Source organism: Cimex lectularius, unplaced genomic scaffold (genome assembly GCF_000648675.2).
Source record: "Cimex lectularius strain Harlan isolate CLEC.00 unplaced genomic scaffold, Clec_2.1 scaffold139, whole genome shotgun sequence".
Classification (NCBI taxonomy): Eukaryota; Metazoa; Arthropoda; class Insecta; order Hemiptera; family Cimicidae; genus Cimex; species Cimex lectularius.
In genome coordinates this window covers 13,142-40,950 of record NW_019392832.1, presented here as the reverse complement: position 1 = coordinate 40,950, position 27,809 = coordinate 13,142, and the positions used below count along the sequence as shown (strand labels likewise).

Genomic DNA, 27,809 nt, shown 5'->3' with positions numbered 1-27,809 from the left:
TTCACGAGCCGCGGTTTGCCAACCGCTGGCCTAGATCATTACGGCCTCCGACACCCCTACAGTAATCTTTATTCTATATTAAATCAAGACGAAGTAAAAACGTATTCATGAAAACTTGAAAATGGTTTTGAAATAAAAAGGAAAGATGTTGCAGAAGTAAGAATTTTAGTTTTTTTATGTATTTTCACTATCAGATTTGTGAGATAATTAAAGTGTGATAGTGCTGAACCTGAATTCTGAACATCCCTGATTGAGGGTAGCCTTTCTACCATTCTGCTGTACCAAACCAGCGAGAAAAGTAAGGCCCTTAGGTTATTCAAACTTCATATTTAGTTTAAATAAAGTGACTAATAGTTTTTAATAAAATATTTTTATTTAAAAATATAATCAGTATATAAAAATATAGGCACACGTTTAAAATTAACAATCAATCTTCCAAATAATTATAAATCTCCTGCAACATCTTCAATGTATTTGTCATGTTGGGTCGAGCTTTTTTCTCTAAAAGACATTTTTGGGCTATGTCGAATAAAGGTTGTACTATAGTTTTATTTTTTTCTCCTGGTCGCACATCTATGAGTGTTTCCCATTCGTCAGCCTCATCCACGTGTGTAGCCTTGAAACATTTTTGTTTTCTTTTAAATCGGAAAGAAACGATTTGGAGTGGAATAAAAATAATCTTACCAAATCACAACCTTCACGGTCACTGTCAAACGGTGGTAATCCTGTTATTAATTCTAACAAGACCTAGAGAAAAATTTTATTCAATTTTATGGCTTTTTCTTTTTGCCTTAAATACTTACAACTCCAAAACTGAACACATCCATTTTAACTGAGATATCACCTCTGAATGCTTCTGGCGCCATGTAGGCCGAAGTTCCCAGAACGGTAGAAGTCAAGGCTACCGTCTTTGTACTTTTTGCATTTGACCCATGTCGAACTAATCCAAAATCCCCTACCTACATTATAAAACTTAAAATAAATATTTAAAAAATATTATTACATTTTTTTATTTCCTACCTTAGGAATGTAATGTTGATCTAATAAAATATTAGCACTTTTTATATCACGATGCACCATTGGTTTTTCTGTAAAAGTATGAAGATGGACAATGCCTTCGGCGGTTCCACAAGCAATTTTGTACCTTTTCTTCCAGTCTAAACAATTTTTTCCAGGCTATGAAACAGAAAAGCAGTATAAATATATTTAATGTATTTTTAGTGCTTAGAGATTGATTTTTTTCTTGATCCCATGATATGTTTTAAAATATATATGTTTGTACATAAGTTATAATTGACTCAAATATTTATTTATTTTTTAATATGTACCCTATACATTTTTTCACGCGGTCAGAGCACTAACACTAAGGCCAGTGCTGCACACAGAGGACACATGCCATGAGAAACCAGTCAACAATGGCACTCAGTGTGAGGGATTAAGGGCAAAGAGGTCTCGAGATCATCATCAATTAGGGCAACATAGCCGGTTCTCAAGAAGGGAATGTTTAGAGAAGGATCTAGCAGTAGGGTTGGGTTGGATCGAGAGGTTGATGTGAAACTTTTTGAAATCAGGGAAAGATCAGTTTGTGGAGAAAAGGAATGTTGAAGCCATTGTGGATAGTAAAGAGCTTTGACAATTTATCTGAGGGCTTTTGATTAGAAGTAGGGGGATATGCTGGACGTTGGATGGCTTGACGGTTCTGTCAATACAGTTCTACTCCATGTGTCCAAAGTGGTCGCATAAGTCTTGTATAAGGTTATTTTAGTTTTAACGTTAAGATGGATTTCGGTCCTTGAAGTCCTTATAGTTGTCCAAGTAAATTGTTGTCTCTTAAATCTTCCATGTCAATCTGTTGTCTAGGAATAGACTGTAAGTATTTGACTTGAAGTTTGTATCTCTTTGATGTTAGTCTACAGTGGAAGGCCAGACTGTTTCTTTCTTCTGAACATGCGCTGAGTACATTTTTGTTCTTTCAGTCCTCCACTTTTTGCACCATCTTTGATAAGTTGTATTCTTGAATGTTGGCGGTAGCTTGGATGAGGTTTGAGTTACAAGATAAAATTGCGTTTCGTCCATACAGGTGGTGGTGATGGTATTAGGATGTGTACTTACTGTGTTAGGTCAGCAGTATAATTGATTTAAAAAATGGTAGGACCAAAAGTGCTCCCTTGAGTATCTATCTGTACTGTCTAACTTCTGAGAACTCGTTGTCGCACCATCTGAAGCAGCAGTCAGACAGGATTTCAGGATAAGATAAAGAGTGGGTAGGGAGCATTTAAGTTTTTAAAGCTGTAACCCCTTTTTATTGGGTCGCCCCCAAAAAATGGCTCACCAAATTTTCTCCAGGTTTTAAGTTTAAAATTAACAAAACAAAAGATTCTTTGTTCAAAATATATTATAAATTTAAAAGAGTGCACATTAAACGTGTAATTAGCTCGATATAATTCATATCAGGCTTTAATGTTATAATGTGGCAAAAAACTATAATATATAAAANTAAAAACAACCAAAGTACAGTTTCATTTAAAAGAGTGCACATTAAACGTGTAATTAGCTCGATATAATTCATATCAGGCTTTAATGTTATAATGTGGCAAAAAACTATAATATATAAAATATAATAAACAATCTCAAAAGGATAAAAAGGAAAGAAAATACTTTATCTGAAACAAATAAATAAACTTGGAAATTAGAAAGGGGCACGCCTTGACTCACCTTGACAAAGAGTGAATTTTACTTTTAAAAATTGTCCCGGACAGCAGCAAAGAGAGGTCAGGAGTGAATTCCCCCACCCTGATCATAAGAACAAGGGGGATAATCCCACCTATCGGTAATGGGTACGATTAAAGATGTGACAAAGCAAACCAGAGTGCTAGGTCGTATCAGATGCTCGAGCTACATCTAGGAATGTACCCAAGCAATACTCTTCATTCTCCAGAGTACAGGCAATATTGACAACTCTGAAACCTTGTTGATCTGTGGAAAGATAAGAACGGAACCCAAATTGGTGAGAAGGGATGATTTTATGAGTATATAGGATAGGTATTAAGCACTTTAGGAGTCTTTCAAGTATTTTGGACAATGAAGGAAGAAGGCGGAAGAGGTTTTTGCATTTTAGCCAACACAGCTTCTTTTTTTTTTTTTAAATGGCCTCTTTCTTTAATATTAGCCAGAGCACAATAAACATATTTTGGAATTATGTTTTTGGGCAAAGGGGAGGTAAACAAAAGGCCTATGGCTATGATGGGACCTGAACCCTTGATTACTCTGGCCCTCTAATTCAATTTTTTTTTTTTTTTTTGTGTGTACTAAAATGTAGAATTAGTTCATTAATTTAGCAATTATTCAGATATTAATAATCTGTTGATAAGTGTTTTGATAATCCCCAATCACACCCTGGCAAGCTTGCTGATTTTTTAGACATTTCTGTTTTCAGAATTAGAAGTATCAACTACTTTTTTACTCACGAACACTCTGGATCAAGGTATGGGCTTGAAGAAGAATGTAAATTCAGTTGTTACTGCCAAGCTTTCAACCTATTTTAAAGTTACTATCAGGGCAAAAAATCTTAAATCTATCTGCAGATTGACATAGTTGACATATTAAAAAACTTAAATATGTCCGCCTGTTCACATATTTAAAATTGTTTTGCCCTGATGACCTTAAAATAGGTCAACAAATCTGACAGACCAAGCCAGTTACAAAAGTCATATCAGGATGATTAAATCATAAGTAATTCATCTCATGCCGATCATACTACCTTAATTGTCCACTCAGACTTACTTTAAGGTTTTCTTCAAGGGAACCGTTTTCCATGTACACATAAGCAAAGCATAAGTCAGGCCCGTTTGAAGAATAGCCGATGAGCTGAAGGAGGTTTTTATGTGAGAACTGAGTCACGGTGAGGAGTTCGTTGCGAAACTGGCGACCAGATAATCCTGGAATTGCACTTGAGTGGTTCAGCTTTTTCACGGCGATTTTATCTCCTGAAGGCAAAGTGCAGAGGTACACAACACCGAAGCCACCTTCACCGAGTTTGAGGCTTTCTGAAAATCCTGAAGTGCCTTCATATAACTCATGATAACTGAACATCTTGACTTCACAAACATCTCTGAAAAAGAAGTTCAAGTTAAAATAAACTAGACTTTTTTAATTATGAGCAAAACAGATCAATTTATTTATACAGTAAATCAATTTAGTAACATATTAAAGCCAAAATGAGTATTTATTTAACAAATTTATTTTTCAGATTATTTTAACAAAAATAAAAAATACCTAACATCTTCATGGCAAAATATTGTTGTGCCTTGACAATTGTTGACTACAGTGTCTTCATAAAGACTTTCACTTGAGAGAGGAGGAGCGGTTGGTTCATTTATATATCCATGATGTCCAAGTACTTGTAAATTGCCGAATAGTGGTGGTGTCACACCTGTTATTAAAATAGAAAATGTTAAAACAAATATAATAAATAAGATGATTTGTCTACCTTTCAACAAATTTTCCAAAATATAATCAGCAGCTCGTATCATTTCGGATTGTCTGAGTAGGTTGTACAGGGTGCTCAATCTAGGGCGAATTCTCCCACTCGTACCCCACTCTTCCAACAGTATCTCCGAACATAATCTCTGTTGTTTAATTGCAGCATCTTCAACCATCCTAGAAACAAAATTGTCTTCAACTTGAATTCACTAATTTCGTGGTCCGCTTGACCAGTTAATACATTACAATTAATTAAGGTTTTTTAGTTGAGATAAAAAAGTCAATGGTACGAGTGGGATTCAAACCCACGATCTTCAGCTAGATACGTCGCTGCTCTATCACTTGAGCTATCGTGATCTCGATCCACTCGGACATCAACTTCCTATCTCAACCCCACCTTTTGAGTTTAAAGTTAAAAATGGCAAATAGGAGGGAAAACTCAAAAGGTAGGGTTGAGATAGGAAGTTGATGTCCGAGTGGATCGAGGTCACGATAGCTCAAGTGGTAGAGCAGCAGCGTATCTAGCCGAAGATCGTGGGTTCGAATCCCGCTCGTGCCATTGACTTTTTTATCTCAACTAAAAAACCTTAATTAATTGTAATTATTTATTGAGTTCAGGTGTGGCTATAATGGCTTTTAGTGAGAAATAATCATTTACAACCTTCTAATCTCATATTTTATTCATATAAAATTTTTTTGTACATTTTCCACCAATGAAAGGTGCACTTGTTGGGTTTTAATAGACAATTATTAAACTTTTTTTTAAATATGTGCTCTTTTTGGAGAAATGTCATGAACTGGAGCGTCTGGGTACCCCGGGTACATCTGGAGGGTAATGAAAAGGTGGATGAAGTGACTAAGGCTGGGATGTCCCAATCTCTAGAATTAACCACCAAATTCCAGCCCTCTGACGCTAAAATGCGTTAAAAACATGATTAAAAGAAAGTGACAGTGTTGGTAGGATGGATTGTTAGAGAAGCTCTGGTATATGAAGAGATGTTTGATAGGTAGCCCTCGGACGATTTGACTCATAGGTCATCCTCAACTGATTAAGAATAGGCCATGCGTGGTTAGGCAAACCTTAAAACTTACTCTGCATAACACTGATTTCTTCAATCCTCAGCGATTACAATGGCAACTTGCTCGATGCTTTCGGGCATTTTTGTAATTGTTTTGTATTGTGCTACCAATACAACAGTGAATAAAGGCATTTTCAAAAGATTGTTGATTATTTACATTAAGGATTTTATATCAAATTAGGAATAAAGTGTTTCTGCTTCATAATTGGCGATAAAAACAAATACTTTCCGTCTATTTATAATTATTAAATCATTTTTAAAGTAGTGAAACAAAAGAAATTGTTCAAAACCTTGTCAAATTTAAAAAAAAAGAAAGCACAATTTCAAAGCACATCATTTTTTGTGGCGCAGTGTATAAATCTCACGCTTATAGGGGTGTCAGTGACTGCAACGGTTAAGAAGTTGACTCGGCAAATCTCTGTGAGGTCCCAGGTTCGAATCCAGTTTTTCCTATAAGCTTAAGCACTTTCCACAGTGCCTTTTTGCATGCCTCTTTTGGCATGAGAATTGCCTTACCGAAGTGGCTGCACTAATGAAATTTACATTCACAATGGATATGTTCTTGTTTTTCTAGACAGAATCAGCGTGTTTCTCTCTCTGCTTTGCCCATATTCTTTAGGTGATATTTAAAATGGCAGTAGCCAGTATAGTGTGCTGTAATTTTCCTTAAATCCTGTCTGCTGAGAGAAAGGACTTTTTTTGCCTTCCTGATAATTTTGTGTCCCTGTGTATTGAGAGGGAATGTATTTACTAGCATGAAGGTGTAGTGTGAGAGGGTCGATGGAGGAATATTGACTCATCTCAATTATATTAATTAGTTATATGTGTAGAGGGTGATGGGGAAACATCAATTACTCCACCAATCTAACTGAGTGAGTGTAAATAAATAAGAATGGAATGGATTTAGATGATAACACTGGGGGCTGAAATGACTTTTTATGTCTGGGGGTGGGGGGGGTATTAAAGTCATTTCTTTCTTTTACTGCGTATATGTATTGTGTAACTGTATAAATTATAGCCTACCTTGGAAAGCGCACTTTTTTCTATAAGTTTAAGCACTTTCCACGATGCCATTTCATTTATCTCTTTTGGTGTGAGAATTGCCTTACTTAATTGCCTTACTTGTTGCCAGTCTAAGGCTAAACATTCACATTAAGATATTTTAATGTGAGAGCCAAGATTTATTTATTATTATTATTTTTTATGCTACACATTTATTCTGAATTATGTTTGTTTATTTGTTTGTTTTTCGTTATGCTTTTGTAAAGATATATTCTGTTTATTTTTCTCATGTCAAACTGCCCAAAAACTCTTGCTGTCTAGTACATGCTTTGCTTTTTGACAGCAGGCAGAGGATGTACCAAAAATATTATTTTTTGTTGTAAATTTATATATAATGTATATTCTTGCAAATAAAGATTTATTATTATTATTATCAATAACTACTCCACATGTAGAAGGTATAAAGCTTTTACAACTAAAAAAAGGCACAAAAAAATTAAAAATTCTCTTGCTAAAAAGACTCCAGGATATGCCTTATCACTGAAGAAATACTAAAAATAACTAAATAAATAAATAAAATGCTGAAAATAGGGGATAGTTAAACTAACATACATATTTAATGCTGCAATTAGGCTGAAATATGTTCTCAGCATCTGGAAGTTTGCAGAAGTCATTATGATTTTTTTTTTAAACTTGGGTAGCCACTAAGAAAGGATTTTTGGATTTTTTTTTGTATTTTACTTTTTTTCCTTGGCCACAAGTGTTATTGTTATATATTGCAGTTATTATCTAGTAATCTTTTTTTTCTGGGACTTCCAACATCTAGGTCATTTCAGCCCCCAACTAAGTCTATATTCTATTTACACACACTCATACGCTCTCAAAGTTCAAGGGGTGATGATGACATTATATTTCACCCTCACCCCTCGCCATTTATGCTAATAAATACATGCACTCAGACAAAACATATAGACACACCACATAAGACCTATTATATACAATTTAAAAAAAAAATTCTCCTAAAAAGCAGAACAGGGGACCCAGAAATCTGCTGCCGTGCTCGAGTACCATTTTCAGATTAGATGGCATGCCTACACGCTCCCTGTACAGAGCCAAGGCATGACATGTTTCCAGTATGTGGGACACGTCGAGCAACCTTTTTCTACATAAGGGGCACCTCCATGGGCTTTGGCCCAAAAGCAGGTGCCCATGTGTCAACCGCCTATGGCCATAATAATATATTCTTTTTATCTAATGCGAAGTTTTTAAATTCTAAATTATTATGTTAAGTTTTTGTACTACTGACTGTTCAGTTTTGAGCCGTTTGACTGGTTTGAACTGCAATAATATGAATAATAATAATAAATAAAAATAGCCAATGTCATGGATGGGATTTGAACCCACAGTCTTCGGAAGTGTACCCTGACACTATCCACCTGAGCGTCCTATATGCATTAATGATAAAAAGGAATTGTTTTCACTAATACATTGATTACGTTGGGCTATTCGAAAATAAATTTAAAAATTAAACAAAATCGATTTACCACAAAATTTATTAATATACCTGATCTGTTCGGTGGTGTATTTTAAACAAGTTGGATCGTTTTCGCTTGGAATTATTGACATGAACTCCTTCCAGGCCTCTCCCACTTCCAGTATCCTGCTCAACTCGAGGACATTCCTTTGTTCCATTTTTCTTATTTCTATGTCCAACTGTGGATGTTCTTGTATCACAGACATGTTCCCTCTTTATCATGTTCTTGACAGTTAAGTTTTGCGTTAGGTTTTTTTCCCCGTGGTTACTTTGGGCGGTTACTGTAAGGTTCTAAGTCCACGGAACTCAGCCGCACGAGTGATTAAGGAGTAACCTCTCTTTCTCTATTAACCGGTGTGCAAGTGATCTTTTCTCCCTTTTAACGATTTAATTACTTATTAATAAATTTAAAATAAAAATGCTGTCGTTGATAAACAGAAACGTTGCGTTTAAAACTCAAAGTTTTTTAAGGAAAGCAAACGTCAAGGTGAGTTTTACACTTACAGAACTGTCCAATTATTAGAACAGAATAAATCTATTTTTTCATTAATTCTTCTCTTAATATTGTCGAATAATAGCTGAAAGAATAATCTTCTAACAAAGACAAATATCGTACAAATTCTTAATATCTGAAAAGTATTTATTTTTTAACCATAATCAATTATGGTCTTCTTGGCCTTGGATAAATGTGTTAAAATTCAAAATTTAGACCATTTCTCAAACGTATGTTCATCATTATTGACATGTAATGATCTTCCTTATATTGTATTAAAAGAAATTTTGTTCTTTTTTTCACATAATAAACTATAGAAGCGTAGATGCTTTTTTTTTTTTTTCCATGACTTCATGAATATAAAGTTCATCTGGCAGGTTTTCTAAAATTAATTTATATTGTCAAATAAATAATAAGCAAGATTTGCAGCAAGGCTTGTAAAAGAAGGGTAATCCTTATCCGATTAAAGATGGGCCAAAGCTTGCTTATAATTCCCGCATGAAGAGAAAGGTCGCTCAGTGTGCCACATTTGGTCGAGTGCCAGGTCTTGGCTCCTTACAGGGAGCGCTTAGGAATGCAAGCCAATATGAAAATATTACACTCTTGTAAGAGAGATACCATGAACTGGAGCGTTTCGGTAAAATGGTGGTTGTTCTCTGGGTAACAAGATAGCTCAGACTGAGACATCCCCACTCTCAGATGCTAAAAAATGCAATAAAAACCATGATTTAAAGAAAGTGACAGCATCAGTGAGTTGGGTCAGTAGAAATCTCTTATCAATAGCACACTTAGAACTGTCTCTATAAGAAGGGCTATCCCACCTGATTAAGATTAGTGAAAGATTGACACATGGATACTTACTCTTGGGCCAAAACCCCTGTATATGTCCAGCTTGTAGAGAAAGGTTGTTCAATGTGCCCCTCCTAATTGAAATGTGCAATTCCTTGGCTCTATGTAGAAATGACGTAAGAACGCCACCCAATATGAGCATTGTGCTTGAGTATGGCAGTACCTGGGTCCCCTGTTCCAGTTCTTGTAGGAGACGGGGTTGTTTTATTGTATATAGTACTGATAGTTTTGCGTCCCTAGGGTGTGTTATGAGTGAGTGAATTTATTGGCATGAATGTGTAGCGTGAGAGGGTCGATGACGAATTATTGAGAACCCCCATCGATTCTCAATTTTGACAGATATAAATAGGTGTAAAGAGTATTGGAGGAATATCAAATACTCCACTATAACTGAGTAAATGGTATGTAAATAAGAAGAAATGAAAGAATGAGTAGGTTTGGGTTGGCACATGGGCACCTGCTTTTGGGCCAAAGCCCGCGCAGGTGCCCCTTATGCAGAGAAAGGTTGCTTGATGTGTCCCACATAATAGAGGCGTGTCATCCCTTGACTCCATACAGAGGGCGTGTAGGCATGCCGCCGGACTTAAGAAGAGTTCTCGAACACGTTAGCAAGTTTCAGTCCCCTGTTCCGCTTTTTAGGGGAAATTGTGGTTTTTTATTGTATATAATATGTCTTATGTGTTGTGTCTATATGCTTTGTCTGAGTGCATGTATTTATTAGCGTGAATGGCGAAGGGTAAGAGTGAAATATAACGTCATTATCGCCCCTCGGACGTTGAGAGCGTAAGAGTGTGTGTTCGGGGTCGATGGCGGAATATTTATAAAAGTACTCCATCGACCCCAATCTAGATTAGTTTGAGTATAGGTCGGTGGAGGAATATCAAGCACTCCACTGACCAAATAGAATGAGTGTGCTGTATGGATGTATTTATGTGTATGAATGCATTTATTTGTTTGAATATAGTGTTTAAAAGGGTAAATAGAATGTAGAATTAGTTGGGGGCTGAAATGACCTAGATGTCGGAAGCCCCAGTCAAAAAAAAAAAAGTAGGTTTGTATTTAGGAACTGATTAGGGCTGAAATGACCTAGCCGCTTATAACCCTTGGAGCCCATCCTCGGCAGCTGGACAGATTAGATCAAGGTCCAACTTCAAACTGCCAACATCCAGGGTGAAGATTCTTGAGACCTGCTGGTAATTTATTGTAAATTACAAAAACTGGAGTTGCCGGTGAACCATGAGAAGTGATATGCTCAACTCAACAAATGACGTGTGCATATGTACACCCATGTGGAAATTTTACCTTATATAAATCAGTAATCAATGTCTCTTTTGTTCCTTTCTATTATTGGTGGATGTTCAATTTCTTGGTTTATTTTGGATATGCCTTTTGAGAAATGTAGTAAGGCGAATCCAGTTTTTCTGGTGTGCCTGTTCTTAGTTTTATCTGTCAGATTACCTGAGACCCGTCAAGTAAAGACAAAATACATGAGGAACTGGCAATGACCTTACTAGTTAGCCATCTGAAAAATGGATAAAAAGGATCTGAAAAATCTTTAAGAAGAATTAATATAATAATAATAACGTTATATTTAACATAATAATTTAACAAATAACAACAAAATCTTTACAAATTATTGTGGTTTTAATTTTTCAGACAAAGATACATTTCTCAAGTTTATCCGATGACGTCCATAAATCCTTGGAGACAATCCGTAATATAGGTATTTCGGCGCATATCGATTCGGGTAAAACCACATTAACAGAAAGGATTCTATTCTATACTGGGCGGATATCTGAAATGCACGAGGTATTTATTTTTTAATTGTAACTCTTGTTCTATGGTAAATTGTAATTCTCTGTGTTCAGGTAAAAGGTAAAGACAATGTTGGAGCAACGATGGACTCGATGGAGCTTGAGAGACAACGAGGAATAACGATTCAGTCAGCAGCAACATACACTATTTGGAAACAGCATAACATTAACATCATAGATACTCCAGGTAAATGCTATGAACATTATTTTTCAAGGGTGAAGAGAACTTCTTTCATGGTTCTCAATTCCTATTCAATAATTGTAATAAGTTGTTACAATCTTTACCATTGTAAAATTACTTTTAGGTCATGTAGATTTTACTGTCGAAGTTGAAAGAGCTCTCCGAGTATTGGATGGAGCAATTTTGGTGCTGTGTGCTGTCGGTGGGGTTCAAAGTCAGACTTTGACTGTGAATCGGCAGATGAAACGATATAATGTGCCTTGTTTGGCTTTCATCAACAAACTAGATAGACAGGGTGCTAACGTAAACAGAGTACTCGGCCAGATGAGGTGAATAATTTTAATAAAAAGCTATTAAACAGATTTAAAGACAGAGAGGACATGATATTTTAGGTCAAAACTTGGTCACAATGCAGCATTGCTTCAGCTTCAGATCGGAAAAGAACAAGATGTTCAAGGCATTGTGGATATAGTAAGCAGAAAGGCATTGTATTTCACCGGATCTTTTGGGTACATTATTATTTTTTTTAAATGACTTGATTTTAATAGATGTCAAAACCGTAATTGTTTTGTTTAGAGAGACTGTGGAGGAAAGAGATATTCCCAAAGACATGGTGTCTGAAACTGAAGATAAACGCCAGGAATTGATTGAACACGTTTCCAATGTGGATGAAGTACTCGGAGAGATGTTTTTAGGTTATATTCGCCTAACATATAACAGCATTCACAACTTAATAACTTTAAAAAAATTGCAGAAGAAAAGACACCGACTGAAGAGGATATTAAAGCAGCGATAAGGAGAACGTGCTTGAAACGAATTTTCACACCTGTTCTTGTTGGGACTGCGTTGAAAAACCGTGGTGTTCAACCTCTTCTTGATGCCGTTCTTCATTATCTACCTCATCCTGGTGAAGTGACAAATTTTGCGAATAACAACGATACAAAAAGGTAAATTAAGTATGTGTTAAATAGTTACTTTATAACATTCAATTCTGTACATTTATAGTGGGGAAGCTGAAAAAGTTCTGTTGAACCCTGCGAGGAACAATGAAAATCCATTTGTAGCTTTGGCATTTAAGCTTGAAGCGGGTCGTTTTGGACAGTTGACTTACATGAGGTGTTATCAAGGATGCTTACAGAAAAGTGAAAATATCTATAATGTCCGGAATAATAAAAGGGTAAATGAATTTTAAATTGTCATTAAATAATCCTTATCAATTTTATTTATGATCATTCCTTTATGTGTTTTACACATTAGGTACTAAACGGTCGTATTACAGTGCAAAATCAGTAGGTTTTGCTTGCTACTTTTGTTGCATGCTTATTGTAGTTGAATAAATCCATATTAAATTTACTGAAAAATCATTATATGAAAATAAAATAATTCAATAAAAAATATATTTCTTAATTAGACTTGGATGAGGGAATATCAGTTTTCGCCTCTTTATGGGTGGAGCTAAAACCAGAGGAATTGTATGAGATTTGGCACACATTTGAGGAGATTCAAGACGATGGTGGCTCCGCTTACTAGGTCAACTCTCTCCTTGGTTTCTTGTCAGAAAGATACCATGAACTACATCTCTGCAAACTAAAGTTTTTGTCTGGGTAACACAGCTAATGCCGGGACAACCCAACCCCCAGACCTAACAACTACGATCGAGCCCCCTCATGTTAAAAATACAATAAAAACATGATTAAAAGAAAGTGGCATCTTTCTTGGTGGGCCAGATTGGCAGAGAAGTGCATGTCGATAGGTGGACCTCGGAGGACTTGACTCCTAGAAGAAGGGTCATACTCACCTGATTAAGGACCTTGCTAGGTTGACAAGGCCAATTACTTTTTTTTTTATTTACAGTCCAAACAAGTTAGGTAGGCATAGGACAGTCAAGCAACACAACAAAACAATCATTATAATATAAACTACTAAAAAAATGATATAAAAATCAAAGAAGCGCTTACACTTTTAACAAAAAATCAATATTATAAATAGATTAATAAACAGCACAACAAAAGTAATAAATAAACCCTCAATTGCATTTTAAAGCACGTTCAATACTTTTTTAAAGATCTGAAGGGACGAGGAGAAGGGGTCCGCACTGATAGCGAATTTATTTAAGTAATGCACAGCTGTGGAGATGGAAGACTGTATTCCGTATTTACTGTGCTGTGAAGTACCGAACAACTCATGGGTCTGTAGTTGATGCTGAGAAACCCTAAAGTCAATACAAGATAATAGATCTGGGGAGTCAATAAAATTATTTAGGATCTTCCACAGAAACACAACGGAAGCCAAAACTCTTCTATCCTCCAGAGAATCCAGGCCTACTAGAGCAAGTCTGGCTTCATAGGAGCAATGATGGTAGTTCCTGTGATTGCATAATTTGTAATACAGGTATTTCGTGACTTTTCTCTGTACCCTTTCTATCATGTAAGACCCATCTAAAGAACTCCGCGACCAAACATTGGCATACTCTAGGTGACTGCGCATCAGAGATTGATAGAGAAATTTTATGGCAAAAGGGTTCTTAAAGTCAGCAGTTTGCCTGAGTACGAATCCTAAAGTTTTAAATGATTTATTTCTAATGGCATGGATATGGTCCCAAAAATCACAATTCTTATTAAAAACAACCCCGAGATCTGAGATAGCATCTACCTCGTCAATGTGATAACCTTCGATACTATAAACGAATTGGTTGTAATTGTGAATTATTTTTTTCTTGCTGAACTTTTGGGGCAAACCAGCATAAATGTTCGGCAGGTAGAGGAAGGTTGCTCGATAGGTAGGGAGCTGAAATAACCTAACTGTTGATAGCCTCTGGTGCCCATCTTCAGCGGCTGGATGTATAAGACCGAGATTTGACCCTGGACTGGTTTGAGGTTTGCTATAAAGAACACCAAAGCTGGAATTGTGGCAAGCTGTGGAAAGTGATAGGCTTAACTATGTACAAGTGTACATCTACGTGCAGATATGAGCTTACACAAATCAGTAATCAGTTAATTGGTAAAATCACTGTCCTGTTCCACTCCAGGAAGGCCTGGATGAAGAGGAAGGAAGTAAAGAATGTTTGAGCAGTAGTAGTAGTACATTTGAGTTTGTATGGTTTTGTGGTCATTCTCATTTTTATAAAAAGAAACACAAACCAGTTTTCAGTTTTTGTCCTGTATTACATGAAATCAGAATAACTAGTAAAAGATAGGCTTATAGGCTAATAAATAACACTGTACCAAACATTCATAATTTTATTAAAAAACAAAATTGTCGATTGCAACATATGCACATTATTATTACAGATAAGAGTAGCAAGATTGGTGAGAATGCATGCTGATCAGATGGAAGATGTAAACGAAGTCAAGGCTGGTGATATATTTGCTCTTTTTGGTGTCGACTGTGCCAGTGGGGATACTTTTGTGACCAATCCAAAGCTCAATTTAACTATGGTAATTAAACATTTTAAATTGAATTTAAATTAAATAAATGCTATTCTCCTTTGTTATTTCAGGAATCGATTCATGTTCCAGACACTGTGGTGTCGATGGCAATAACACCGAACCATTCAAAAGACAGGGACAGTTTTAGTAAAGCGGTTGCCCGATTCACCAAAGAGGACCCGACATTCCAGTTTTCGTACGACGCTGATAACAAAGAGACCATTGTTTCTGGCATGGGGGAATTACACTTAGAAATATACGCTCAGGTGTATAAAATAAAAAAATATAAATTTTTGTTCGCAACGCTAACACAATTTTCTTTCTAGAGGATGGAAAGAGAATACGGTTGCCCTGTAACCCTCGGCAAACCGAAAGTTTCTTTTAGAGAAACATTGGTATTTCCTTGTTCGTTTGATTATCTTCACAAAAAACAATCAGGTGGTGCTGGTCAATTCGCCAGAGTAATAGGCGTTGTAGAAGTAATTTTTTTTTTTTAATTTAAGATTTTTGAATATAATTTTGTTTTATTGTTTTTTAATATTGATTTATGTTTTTAGCCATTACCACCGAATCAGAACACTTTGCTGATCTTTAAAGATGAGACTTCTGGTCCCAATGTACCGAAACAGTTTATACCTGGTGTAGAAAAGGGTTTTTATCAGATGGCACAAAAAGGTAAAAAAAATATGCCCCAAAATTATAATTTTAAATCATGTAACTGTTGACTTTTCTTATTTGGTATTTTTTTAAAATTTTATTTTAAATTTTACACAATAGTGCTAACACTCAACCTATCTTTTAACACTTTGACTGCTTAAGACGCAACATGTCCATCATCTTCTAAGTGCTAGATGCACGATTTGCTTCCTACCGTTTGCACCTTTTAAACTCTTCCTTCACTTATCTGCAACACAATTCTGTTCGAAATGCCTAATGCTAATTTTTTCCCTTCGCTTCGTAACCCTGGAAAAACGGTGTTTATTGTCATGTACATTCCCATTCCCCAAGATTAGATCCCTAACCATCCCTAAAGATTATGGAGGCCACCTTAAAATGGGAGTCATTTTTTTCGTTTTTCAACTGGAATTTCTTTGTTTTATTTATTCAGTGAAAACATTGCAATTTGCTTTTTTACGGTTGTGTTTAATTAATTATTTACCCAGTTTATATAATAATAGTAATAATAATAATTTCTTTATTGAACATAAGAATGGAAAAAAGACAATTTTGATTTCAAAGCATTTAAGGACATGGATCTTGGATCTATCTGCCATAGATCGTTGATTAAACAATCAGAAATGAAAAAATACACAATAAAATAAGATAAAAGTTATAGCCTAGGCAATAAAATGAAAAAAAAAGGAGAAATAACTGTTAAAATGCGAAAGAGAGAATAGAAAAACAGATTATACAATACAAATCAAAAATTAAACTCCTTAATTAACTCATCTGTAGTTCCATGCATGCCTAGCAAACAAATTAAGGGCCGCGAATTTGAGCCACTCAAAAACTGTAACAGGTCAACCCTGGGGAGAGTGAAACATCCGAGATGCAATAACCGAATCTCACCCAGGGGTACCCAGTTTATATGATTACATAAAATAAAGGAAAAATTATTGTAATTCAATAAAGTTGAATTTTATTAAACTACATGCCCAAATTGAACAAACTTTCTGCGAGTTGCCCACTTCATTTAACGCTGTGAGGGACACAAATGTCCCGACATATAATTTATATCTCTTAGATAAACGTAATGAAAATAAAAAATCATTTTCATTATTTTTAAGTGCCACATAGTTATTTTACCTGAACAATTGGCTTCTGTCAAATGTAACCAAAATGGCCAGTCAACATGTCAAACCTAGTCCAAGGTCTATTTTTACCGTTACCATTTTTAATGTTCATATGTAAACAGGCACTCTATGTGCTTATCACTAAGTAATAAGAGTACATTCAGCATAATGCTTAACTACTTTTTTTGTAAGGTGCAAAATTATAATAAACCAGAAAGGTAGTACATAGAAACATTTCCACACTGGACCATCTTTGGATTGTAACCAACCAATAGTCAAAAAGTCAAGTAAACTACAACTCGAGGGATAAATTTATTTACTAGAGGTCTTACTCCAAACAATGCTCAACAGCACCAGCTTCCCGCAACTTTCTGGATCTTAGACAGTCGACTTTATTCGACTTGTCACTATGTAAGGTCCTTGCTGGTTTAGTCCCCGACTGAGTGTGGTTGATTGACTGCTGATGACTGAGTCCTTAGATCAACTGACTGCTTTTCAAATCACCTAAATCACCTTTTTATACCGTTTTCACAATCAGTAGGATAGGAAAAGCACAAACCGTTGGGCCAAATTGTCAGCTTCCTCCCTGCAAGGGTCGATAATGACCTGGGTGGCCACACAATCTCTCGTAAATCTCAGGAGTTTCCTCTAGTCCCAGGTCAGAGGATTTCCTGCAAAGAGTATACAACGACCACCCAGGCTGATATGACCCTAAATTTATGGTGTTCGACAGCTTGAACTGTGTCTGCGACAACCTTTCCACACTAAAACTCCTCAGTGTGACGAGCGGTTTCCCTTTTTCCGTGAGCGCGGCTCGCGGCTAGTTCGAATACCATCTCTCGCTAGGGTGCTCCGAGAGGGTAGCAAGCTACTCCACTCTAGGCCCGTCAAGCCTTTTAGGGGTAAGATTTGTCAGGTTGCCCGGCTTGACGGGTGAACACCCTTTACTTACTACTAACTCTGGACAAGGAGATTTGGGGGAAAGGTACACCAATTCAGCCAGAACAATCAGGTCCCTTTATTTGATATGACTGTACAATTCCCAATATGTATAATCAACTAGTGAATAACGCCCTAACCCTTCTTATAAATAGCAACCCTTATTTCCTATTAAACAATTCATATGCAAAACTTATTACTGGAAGACTAATTCTAGATATAACTAATGCTCTTACTCTCTATAACGAAACCTTAATATTAGGGGCTTAGTTATTGGGATTGTAGTACTAAAAGTAGCCCGAAATCGCCCAACTGTTCTCCAAATCTCCCGCAAACCAATTGACAAAATTTGTACTCACAGGACTGGAATACGTGCATCGGTTTCGTCGGTTCGGTAGTACGGATCCTGCAAACTACGCTGACTAATCTGCCGCACCAGTTCCCCTTTTTACTCCGTTTGACAGACTCACTCGTCGTCTCCACTGGACACTCTGACTGAGTCAACTGCAGACTCTCTTCGGACTCCACCCGGATTCTCTCCTCGGACTCTGCCCGGATTCTCTCTGATTGTCTTTTTTATATCAATCCGTTCAGGGAGGAGGTGGGGAACAGTTGCATTTCGAAAATACTGCTATGCTTCCGGGTGACCCGATTGTCCTTTGTCCTCTCCAGGTCATTGAGCTATTTCGGATGAGTCCGGGCATCAGCTAATCCTGAGGGTTGAGCAATAAGGCCACTCGTCAGCACAACAGCCAATTTTTCTAGGGTGATTGCCCCGGGATCGACCCACATTTCTCAATCGGGAACGTCCAGCTGTCATTATTTTGCCAGCTTTTTCTTTTGTTTTTTAGCTGCGTCTGGAGTTCTCAAGAAGGACCGGGTCGGCTCCCGCGATTCCAGGCCACCTCCAGTTACTCACCCTGGCACAATACGCTTTCCCAACAATTAGCTAACCTATTTCTATGTCTAATTTTAATATTTATATCAAACTTAAATTTTTACAACCCCGTTTAAGATTCCCTTCTGGGGATCTTCACACTCAGCTTTTGTTATTTAGTGGGACTATTTGTCTGTCCCCAGGTTTGTGGGAAATCTCTCTTCGCTCAATACTGGGTGGGCAACTAGATTTACAGCCTTATTTTCAACAATATTTGAAATGCCTTTCAACTATTTTTAACTTACATTAAACTCTATTCCTAACTTATGTTGAACCAGCTTACAATATGATGCTATTTGAAATAATGTCAGCAATAATTAATTTTTAAAGGCCTTCTCTCGGGGCATAAATTATCTGGGCTCTGTTTGAAACTACAAGACGGTGCTCACCACATCGTAGATTCGAGTGAACTTGCTTTTAACTTGGCTATTCAAGGAGCCATAAAACAAGGTACAGCACTTTAATCTTTTATGGCTGATCGCATAGTCAACTTTTAAACATTTTTCTTTCTTCTTTTAGTTTTTGAACAAGGTACTTGGCAAGTCCTGGAGCCCATAATGACTGTTGAAGTCACCGTCCCGGAAGAGTTCCAAGGTGCTGTCATCGGACAGCTGAACAAGAGACACGGCATCATCATAGGAATTGACGGGATTGATCAATGGGTCACAATCACGAGTGAGGTAGATATCATTACTTATTTAATATATTTAAAAAGTCTACAAGAGACGTTGAACATTTTAGGTCCCGTTGAACGATATGTTCGGCTATGTCGGGGAACTGAGATCTATGACTCAGGGCAAAGGTGAATTTACAATGGAATATTGTAGGTATTCACCGACTCTCCCAGAGGTTCAAGAAAAGTTAGTCGAAGCCTATCAGATTGCATCTGGCATTGAAGTACCACAACAAAAAAAGAAGAAAAATTAACAGATTTAATTAACTGTTTCTCTCCTCACTGTACAAAATGTATATATAAATTAGATATCATCTTTAGTTACCAATGATCTTTCTATAAAAATTAAATGTTTTTACAATTATTTTTGTTATTTTTCTACAATCTCAAGGCCTAGCCTAGGCGTCAAGAACATACTGCTGTGTATTCTGCATGCCAGCAACCAATCGAAATCTCATAGTAATCTATATTTAATGGGATTCTTCATGACTGCACATTTTGGAAGAGATCAACCTCTTACAACAAGAATCCACCACCTGGAATTAGTTTTAACAAGCCCCTGCAACCTTACTAGCTTCAGGTCGATCTACTGCTCTTTTCAAAAATCTTAAAACAACTATTACGTTCTAAAAATTGATCATTTTTTACTCCTCTACTAATATCCAATATGGGTTTAGACCACTACACTCCTGCCCTCACCAACTGCACTGAATCAGATAAAATTCCCAACACCTATGAAGAAAAGAAGATATGTCCTGCAATGTGTATTTCCATTCTGAGAAGGCACTTGTCAAGGGCAGCTATTTGAACTAAAACCCTAAAACCACATTTACTGGATTGCCAGGCAGAAAGCAATATACCAAATTTTTTATATCAGGTAGCTTCTTGGTTTACAGTAGTCATGAACATTAATAAATCCACACTGGTAACATTAACGTACAGAAGAAACATCTCTTTCAGCGACATCAACATTTCCCTAAGCGATCATGTCCGATACCTGGGATTTATGTACTCAAAACCATTCTGGGCACATCAGGTTTGAGAACTGTGAGCAGATTACACAATTTCAGCTAGATGATGGGTTAACACTACCATTTGCTGTACGTAATGTTTCTTCACCCAATATGTCCTTGATCTATAGGGAATCATCAAGACATCCAAAATAAAGTGCATCACCTAGCCATGGAAGCCCAATGGTACATCCGGATTCTTTGCTGTACAATGACCTGCATTTCCCGGAACTAATTGAAATTATAATAGAAATTGTACGCTACAACGAAGAACAACTAGTAAGCATTCAAATGAAGCAATCATGATCATGAAGCTACCTCCACATTGCTGCTGGATCGTCGGCTGAACTGTTTTCATTATGCTTTGTTTTGTTATGTCTTCATAATTACTTCATTATTCTGTTATTAGGTCGATCGAAGGATGATTAATGATGCTTTACTAAATGAATTTTTTTTTTTTTACGAGGGTTCGCAACAGCAGAGGTCATTATAAACCCTCGGGGTGCCGGTGTTTTTAAAAAAAGCCCATTTGTAAGCATATCAGGTTCAAATGCAGGGCCGCAGGATTCGAACACGGGACCTTTACCTTACAGTGATGAGCGCCGTGGCAATGCCTAAACCGTTGCGGCCACTGATGTCCCTTGAAATAATTATTGTTAAATTTGCTCCGAGACATATCCGTTATAACCTTATGATGAAGATTTATCTATTTACTGATTGGTTTTTATTGTTCATAATGGACAGCATGTTTATCACATTAAATTCTCCTTCTCAATAAGTAATCTCAAATACTCAATAACATAAAAATAACGTATAGTGGAAAAGAGGAATGAACTTCAAATAAAAATCCTCTCTCCTCGCACCCAAAGAAAAAACAATAAAAGTAGCCTTAAAAACTAAAAATATAGAATAACCATATTAAACAAAAGAATAATCGGACAACGTAATATATTTGCATAAAACAACAAATTATTAACTGAATTTGATTTTTTTTCACAATTGAATAACATTACGTGTTATGTATTTTAAGATGTCTTCTTTATTCCGTGGGTTCAATTTGTTACAATTTTACAATGCATTAACAACAAAAATTGTACAAACAATAATGACCTGGTTAAACAAACTTCTACACAATTTTTTAATAAATTTTACAAAAATTGAACAACACACAAAACACAGCCTTAATCTTTATTGAAAACCAAACTGGAGAATCGATTGCAGGTACCTAAATTACAATTATCAGATTCAACATGTTTAGGTCAAACGTATGCAGGTAAATTTTTACAGTTAGTAGTAAAATACTACAGTAAGTAAAAAAGTTTATTTTTTCTTCGTTACCCTAAATTACTTGCATCAATATTTTTTGTGCACAATATTTATTACAACATTAAAGTATACACGGTAAATATGTGGAATGGAATACCTACACCAAAAAACACTAAATGCAATATCGAGTAATAAGCCCTCAATAGAAGATGTAGGAAGGGTACATAAACAACACCCAACAAATATAATTAGCTCACTTTTGTATTCAAAAATCTATAAAGGAAGGATGAATAAATATAAGACTAATACGGCAACTCCTACTTAGTACTCAAGAAAATACTTAAATTTTAAATAAAAATTTGGTTCAAATTAGAAAATATGGAGCTAAAAATGTCAAAGCCACCATCAGGGAACTGTGGATTAACAAACAAAATAAGATATGTATTTATTTTCTAATAACATCTAAAACACATAGCTAAAAAGTTTCTCACTATTTTTATTTTTTTTATTTTTATGATATGATAACCTATTGTGGATTAAAGTTTAGTTTTTATAAAATGAATAATAAAAAAGACTCATTTTTTCCCCTTATGCCATTGCAACGGGTACTTGCTCTTCATGCGTCTCAAGCTCAGCAAAGTTGACTATATGAAGTTCTTGTGTATTTTTGCCCGCAAACGCGACAAACTTGATTTCAGGCTCTGCGCTCCTTTTGTAAACTGTTGACCAAAACAAATTTTTATTCTCTGTTTTCTACTCTAAATAATAAACATGGTTGAGTCAGTATTACTACCTCTGGAATCGAATTTTTCCAGTCTATAGATTGCATAATCCTGGCATTCTTTCCTTATGTAGATGCCGAGTGACGATCGGTCCTCAATCGCAGGCAGTACAACTCTCATTGTATCTCTAATCACCGCCGTGTTTATTTCGTAGTATCCTAAACAACACCGTAAAAATATCAAACGTACGTTATTCGATAATGTTTATGTGAACATACCATCTTGCATTTTTTTGATGAGATCGTAAAGTGTTTCTGGAGGCAAAACATTGGTATGATTCAATGGCATAACAAAGCATCTTTTGCCATCAACATCAACAATGCCAGTTTTGTTCTAAAAAAAAATATATAATTAAACAACTGACGCGCCAGTGAATTTTCATTAAACTTTCACAATGCAAAAATAATCATGTTTATAAAATTTCAGCCTACCTGACTGAAATCATGAATAAATTTGCTGTTTCTGCTACCGCTGAAATCAGGTACATTGATCTTTTCATGGCTGTAGTCAATCTCAAAGTCTTCATGGAAATATCTCTCCTTATCATCTATCTGTTGCTAAAATCGAAAGTGATTTATTAAAAAGTGTTAATAACGGATTAAAGCCACAAATATGATCGATGTACTAACTAAAGGCATAGCAAATTCTTCGTCACTGTGGAGGATGGTGCTGTAAGGGATTCGGCATGACAGAAGCTGCATCTAAAATAATGTACAGGCAGTGTTCAAAATAATTAACAGACGTAGGCGCTGTAGGTGGTATCACGGTTACCTGTGCTGTCATCAAACGTCCGAACTGACTGTAGATGTGAAGACCGGTGATTAATCCACAGCTCAGGACAATCAACGCCGTGACATAAAGGCATGCTGACGTCGCTGCATTCACCCTCTTCTTGCGGACTACGAATGCAGGTGGCCTAACTGCAGGTCGTGGGAATACTGGCAGTCCCTTTTCAGAGTCATTCTGTAATTAAAGGATACCTATTTTTGTTTACAGTATTTATACTTTTTCTGACAGGGAACCAAATATAAACAAAAATTTTCAAGTAAACAAAAAACAAACAAAAATGGACTATTTAGACAGGACTATTTATATTAAGAAAATTTAGTCCATTCCTTCATTCATTATGTTACATTCTTTAACACTCATATTTATTCTTTAATATTAATATGTACTTAGTAATGACCCCGAGTAGAATTAATCTAGGAATTTTGATAGTGGGCTTGAAAGTAGCCATGGCTGTTGATCCTTGAGCAACACCAGGCAAGTTTCCCATCCTACTGTAAACAGGTAGTTTGAAGACATTTTAAAATGGTGCAAAAACTGCAAAAAAATCCCTCAATTATTACCCTAGACAGACTATAAAACGAGTTAAAGTATTATTCTGGAAAAAAAATTCTTCTGGAAAATCCAGTTGATTTTCATTAACAAACTGGGACTATTAGGTAACAAAGAGGGTCAGATCGTTGTGGTGGTTAAGTGTGGGGGTTTGATATCTTAGCCTCGGTCCCATCGTCAACCTTTTTGTTACCATCAAGACATAAGTGCTCGAGTACCCTAACAACAACCACCACCGTTTTGCATTCCCATCACTTCAGAGATATCTTTAACCATAGCACAATGGGTCAGTGCAGACTTGGTAAACAGAGCCACCATTGTCTCGCATCGCTTAAAATGCCAAATCACTTACAATTCTGCCGTGAAAATGCTGCCCTGAGGTAGAAACTGTGATTAAATAAATTGTACAACAACAGGGTTAATTTAATTACTATCTATTAACTTATTTATTTCCAATATGAAAAAAATTATAAAGTACTTCTTCCTGTGGGAGGATAATGTATATTAGAAATCTGTTTTATTTCAAAATGTGGCATGACATTGTAAAGCGTGATAAGATATTAACAGCACACTGTGATGTCTAGAGATTCTAAATTCAGTTAGAATGTGTAGTGATTAGTGACCGTTAGTTGATGATTATTCAGAAATCGTGAGATGCGGTCTGGTGTGATGTAGGTTTCAGAAAACATTTTCTTTATTGAGACCATCTTCAGGGCCTGGGATTTACAAGCATTGTTTAAATTTAACAAAAACATGTAGGATGTGGAAAAAAATTAATTCATACAATGCAAAAAATATTTTTTTATATTCAATCAAAGTATTTATACTCACTCAAAGTGTTTATACAGAAACAAACACTTTGAGTAGAAATACTTTGATTGAATATAAAAAAATATGTGGTGATTAGTGACTTAGTTGATAATTATTCAGAAGACCGCATCTCACGATTTCTGAATTATCAATAAAAAATATTTTTTTGCATTGTATAAATTAACTTTTTTCCATATCCTACATTTTTTGTTAAATTTAAACAATGTTTGTAAATCCCAGGCCCTGAAGATGATCCAATGAAGATTGAAATGTTGGCACGATAAAGAAAATGTTTTTTTTGAAACCTACATCACACCAGACCGCATCTCACGATTTCTGAACAATCAATAAATTAGAATATTTAATGCTACTTTTGGTTTAATCGTTATATCAAGCGAACAGCAATACAATCTTTTTTTTTATTAGCTTGAAAAGAATAGATTCGCCAATTGAAAATAATCACCTAATGATAACAACAAACTTTGATAAAATTTAAAAATTAAAACGATTAAAAAAAAAACAACGATAACAAATTGTGAGAATGATGAATCCTGCTTTATCTTCGAGACATGACTAACTTACTCTAGAAGAAAAATAAAAAAAAATTTTAAAAAGCAGATATCGTGTATATGCTGTGAGCAGATACGTGAATAAAATACATTTTCAAAACGGCCTCTTTTTTTTTTTTTTTTTTTGTTATTTGCTCATTAAAATTCAATCAAGAATTTTCCGTTCATGAACACTTGTTAGTGCAAGCTCTATCATTTCCTTTTAATTTTGTAATGCCACCGAAGTGTCTTTTGAATTAAAAAAAAAAATTAAATTAAAAAATAAATAATATAAAAAACAATAAAATAGAACAAAAAGAAAAATTTGAGTAATTAGGTTTTCACAGTTTATTATCTCTAATTTATGTGTTTTGTTTGATCTTTACTTTTTTTTTTTCTTTTTTCTGTTTATTGTAGATATGCACATAATTTATTGTAAATATTTTGTCCAATTTTTTTGCCTTGATTGTTCCCTGTTTTCTTTATTTTATATGTTTTATTTCATTTTTCTTTTTGTGTGCTTTTTTTTACTATATTAAAGTTATGTTTTACGACTTCTATATTGTTGTATTTTTTATCTTTTATCTGTGTTTATTGTAGATACTTTGTCCAATTTTTCCCCTTTGGTCGTTAGTTCGCCATATTTATCGTCTCTATTTTATGTGTTTTGCTTCATTTTTATTTCTTTTTGTGCTTTTATTATTAGCATATTATTTTTATTAGGTTAAACATGGGAAATAAATTTTGCCCAGGACAAATAGTGTATTACTACATTAACCCATTCTCCCTTTTATTACACTGTCACTACTTTTTTTCCCACTGTACATAAAATTTCTGCATTTGGTTCGATGTAATTAAAGCAAAGAGTATACTGCTTGAAAGCTAATTCATCGCAGTTGTTATACAATTTTCTAAGCTCTACCATGAATATTTCTAATGAGATTGCGAACTTAGTTTTTACAAATTTTAAATTTAGTAGGTTTTGAAAGGTTTGTGTTTGTTTGTTTTTACCAAAAATTAATGGTGTCTTCTTAAAGGAAACTTAATGCACTTTTCAACGCTTTTTTTTCCTAAAAACGAATAGTTCAAGAGCTACTTGTAGAGTTCTTTCAGAAAACTGAAAACTGCAGATAGTTGAAAAAAAATTCTGAATATCTGCGAAATGGTTGAGAATCGGACAATAAGAACTTTTTTGTCACCATGGAGGTGTGAAATTCATTGGGAAAATTTGTGACCTGAGTAGCTTGATACCCTGTATAATAATTAAACTAATTAATGTATTTTCACTACAAAATAAAAGAAAATACATTAATTTAATTACAAATACATAAAAAATACATTAATATAATCATTAAACTAATATATATTCATAAAAAAATAAATGATTGTACTCTTGTTATTTTTTATAGGGTATGTTTTAAAAGTAGAGTATTTTATAAGTGTATTATTTTACAAGGTACCATGACATTGTAAAAAAGATATTAATGTTTACCTTTCAGTTATGAAATGCTGCTATCAATTATTTTATAAATAACATTTCACTGTGAAACAACGTTAACAAATTCCTCTGTGAGTTTCAACAAAATAAATATATCAAATAAAAATATGGAGGAAAAAAAGGAAACTTAATGAAATAATCTTTGGCGATTACGATTCGTTACGTAATAATTGACATGAAATAATTGAATTAATATACAAGACACAGTTAATAAACAAAACAAAAAAAAAATCGTGAATTGGAAGTCAGTCGAAGATTCGTCGTCACGACTGACTTGCCAAAGCTGACGGATACTCACAGAAACGACATCGACATTGAACCCGTCGACGAGAGGCTCTTTGTTCTCGTTTTTCTTCTCGCTCAAAGGTTTCGTGACGATGGTCATTTTAAAAGGATTGCCGGATTTTTCAAAACTATTGAAGAATGCGTGCGGTTGTCTTCAACTCTACTGAAACCCGACGGACGATTTGAAAACAGATTCGGTACCAAACTGACAACTACGTCTTACACAGAGGGTGGAAATTTATTCCCGACTGCCTCGGCGATAACGATTGACGAAGAAGGGCGATGCCGCTAGTGGAAGTGGGAGAACCTCTGATGAGGACGTTAAGTTCTTACAGAGGGCAGCAGGCGTTTCACACGGCGTCATGACAAATTAACCAAATAGATTTTCAACTATAATTTTAAAATTATATTTAACAGCACTATAGAATGTAAATAATGCAAAAGGATTTTTTCTTAAACAGTTGTTTGTTTTATTTAAGTACATCATTCATTAGAAAACGTATTGAATAATTTTTAATTATTTTAACAATGATGATTTAAATGATAATATTAAAGATTTTTATTCTATTCTAAATGATGGTATAAAATTATATGTACCATCTTCTAATGTTACCAATACAAGTAATCCTGTCAGGTTTAGCAACATATTAAAGAAATATGCCCATAAACCATGAAAAATTAATAAGATAACAATAATTTTTATGTTTTTATGTAAGGTTTTGGTTGAAATGAAAAAGTTACTGTCACGAGCGGGATTCGAACCCATAACCTTCGGTTCAATACGCCGCTGCTCTAACCACTTGAGCTAGTGTCATAATAGCTCAAGTGGCTAGAGCAGTGGTGTATTGAGTTGAAGGTCGTGGGTTCGAATCCTGCTCATAACACTAATTTTTTCATCTCAACCAAGACCTTACATAAAAAGATTAATTAATTGAAAGAAGTTATTTAGTCAATAGACCACTAAATATAATGGATTATGAGCCGTGTACAGCTTATTGTTTCCTTTCTTCAACCGATGAGCCTAACAGTTATAACGTCACCTGAATGGAATGAAGCGATAAAAAAGAA

General features: G+C 35.2%; 3 protein-coding genes across 5 annotated transcripts; 1 reads left to right on the top strand and 2 right to left on the bottom strand.

The window, feature by feature from the left end:
* Positions 1–377: 377 nt before the first annotated feature.
* On the bottom strand, positions 378–18,834 carry LOC106672583 (interleukin-1 receptor-associated kinase 4-like). 2 transcript variants are annotated; one of them, XM_014404118.2, is made up of 8 exons: positions 17,954–18,834; positions 4,490–4,659; positions 4,276–4,432; positions 3,784–4,111; positions 1,021–1,176; positions 804–959; positions 685–747; positions 378–616 (listed from the first exon to the last, which is right to left on the bottom strand). In XM_014404118.2, the coding sequence occupies exons 2-8, from the start codon at positions 4,656–4,658 to the stop codon at positions 428–430; spliced, it is 1,218 nt and encodes a 405-aa protein (XP_014259604.1). In that variant the 5' UTR covers position 4,659; positions 17,954–18,834; the 3' UTR covers positions 378–427. The 2 variants fall into 2 exon arrangements, with proteins under 2 accessions (XP_014259604.1, XP_014259602.1); XM_014404116.2 differs by lacking the exon at positions 17,954–18,834 and adding an exon at positions 8,128–8,403.
* On the top strand, positions 8,403–19,568 carry LOC106672582 (elongation factor G, mitochondrial). Its single transcript, XM_014404115.1, has 15 exons — positions 8,403–8,584; positions 11,096–11,248; positions 11,308–11,440; positions 11,559–11,763; positions 11,827–11,943; positions 12,011–12,129; positions 12,189–12,381; positions 12,440–12,611; positions 14,725–14,871; positions 14,934–15,128; positions 15,189–15,341; positions 15,420–15,537; positions 18,862–18,981; positions 19,051–19,211; positions 19,273–19,568. Exons 1-15 carry the CDS (start codon positions 8,516–8,518, stop codon positions 19,456–19,458), a joined length of 2,241 nt encoding a protein of 746 aa, XP_014259601.1. The 5' UTR covers positions 8,403–8,515; the 3' UTR covers positions 19,459–19,568.
* Positions 19,569–21,145: 1,577 nt separating this feature from the next.
* LOC106672597 (integral membrane protein 2C) lies at positions 21,146–27,214 on the bottom strand. 2 transcript variants are annotated; one of them, XM_014404143.1, is made up of 7 exons: positions 26,755–27,214; positions 23,034–23,225; positions 22,892–22,963; positions 22,694–22,819; positions 22,481–22,595; positions 22,274–22,420; positions 21,146–22,199 (listed from the first exon to the last, which is right to left on the bottom strand). In XM_014404143.1, exons 1-7 carry the CDS (start codon positions 26,839–26,841, stop codon positions 22,069–22,071), a joined length of 870 nt encoding a protein of 289 aa, XP_014259629.1. In that variant the 5' UTR covers positions 26,842–27,214; the 3' UTR covers positions 21,146–22,068. The 2 variants fall into 2 exon arrangements, with proteins under 2 accessions (XP_014259629.1, XP_014259630.1); XM_014404144.1 differs by having other exon boundaries at positions 22,892–22,957.
* Between the last annotated feature and the right edge of the window lie 595 nt (positions 27,215–27,809).

Bases quoted from the DNA above. Each gene is read 5' to 3' on its own strand.
- LOC106672597 (XM_014404143.1), bottom strand. From the start codon at position 26,841: ATGACCATCGTCACGAAACCTTTGAGCGAGAAGAAAAACGAGAACAAA. The intron at 23,226-26,754 runs GTGAGTATCCGT...CTTTAATTACAG, and splicing joins TCAATGTCGATGTCGTTTCT to AATGACTCTGAAAAGGGACT. The intron at 22,820-22,891 runs GTTAGTACATCG...TTTCGATTTTAG, and splicing joins AAGAATTTGCTATGCCTTTA to CAACAGATAGATGATAAGGA.
- LOC106672582 (XM_014404115.1), top strand. From the start codon at position 8,516: ATGCTGTCGTTGATAAACAGAAACGTTGCGTTTAAAACTCAAAGTTTT. The intron at 12,130-12,188 runs GTTATATTCGCC...AAAAAATTGCAG, and splicing joins ACTCGGAGAGATGTTTTTAG to AAGAAAAGACACCGACTGAA. The intron at 15,129-15,188 runs GTGTATAAAATA...TTTTCTTTCTAG, and splicing joins ACTTAGAAATATACGCTCAG to AGGATGGAAAGAGAATACGG.
- LOC106672583 (XM_014404116.2), bottom strand. From the start codon at position 8,303: ATGTCTGTGATACAAGAACATCCACAGTTGGACATAGAAATAAGAAAA. The intron at 4,112-4,275 runs GTATTTTTTATT...CTTCTTTTTCAG, and splicing joins TTTTGCCATGAAGATGTTAG to AGATGTTTGTGAAGTCAAGA. The intron at 617-684 runs GTAAGATTATTT...AAATGTTTCAAG, and splicing joins ACCGTGAAGGTTGTGATTTG to GCTACACACGTGGATGAGGC.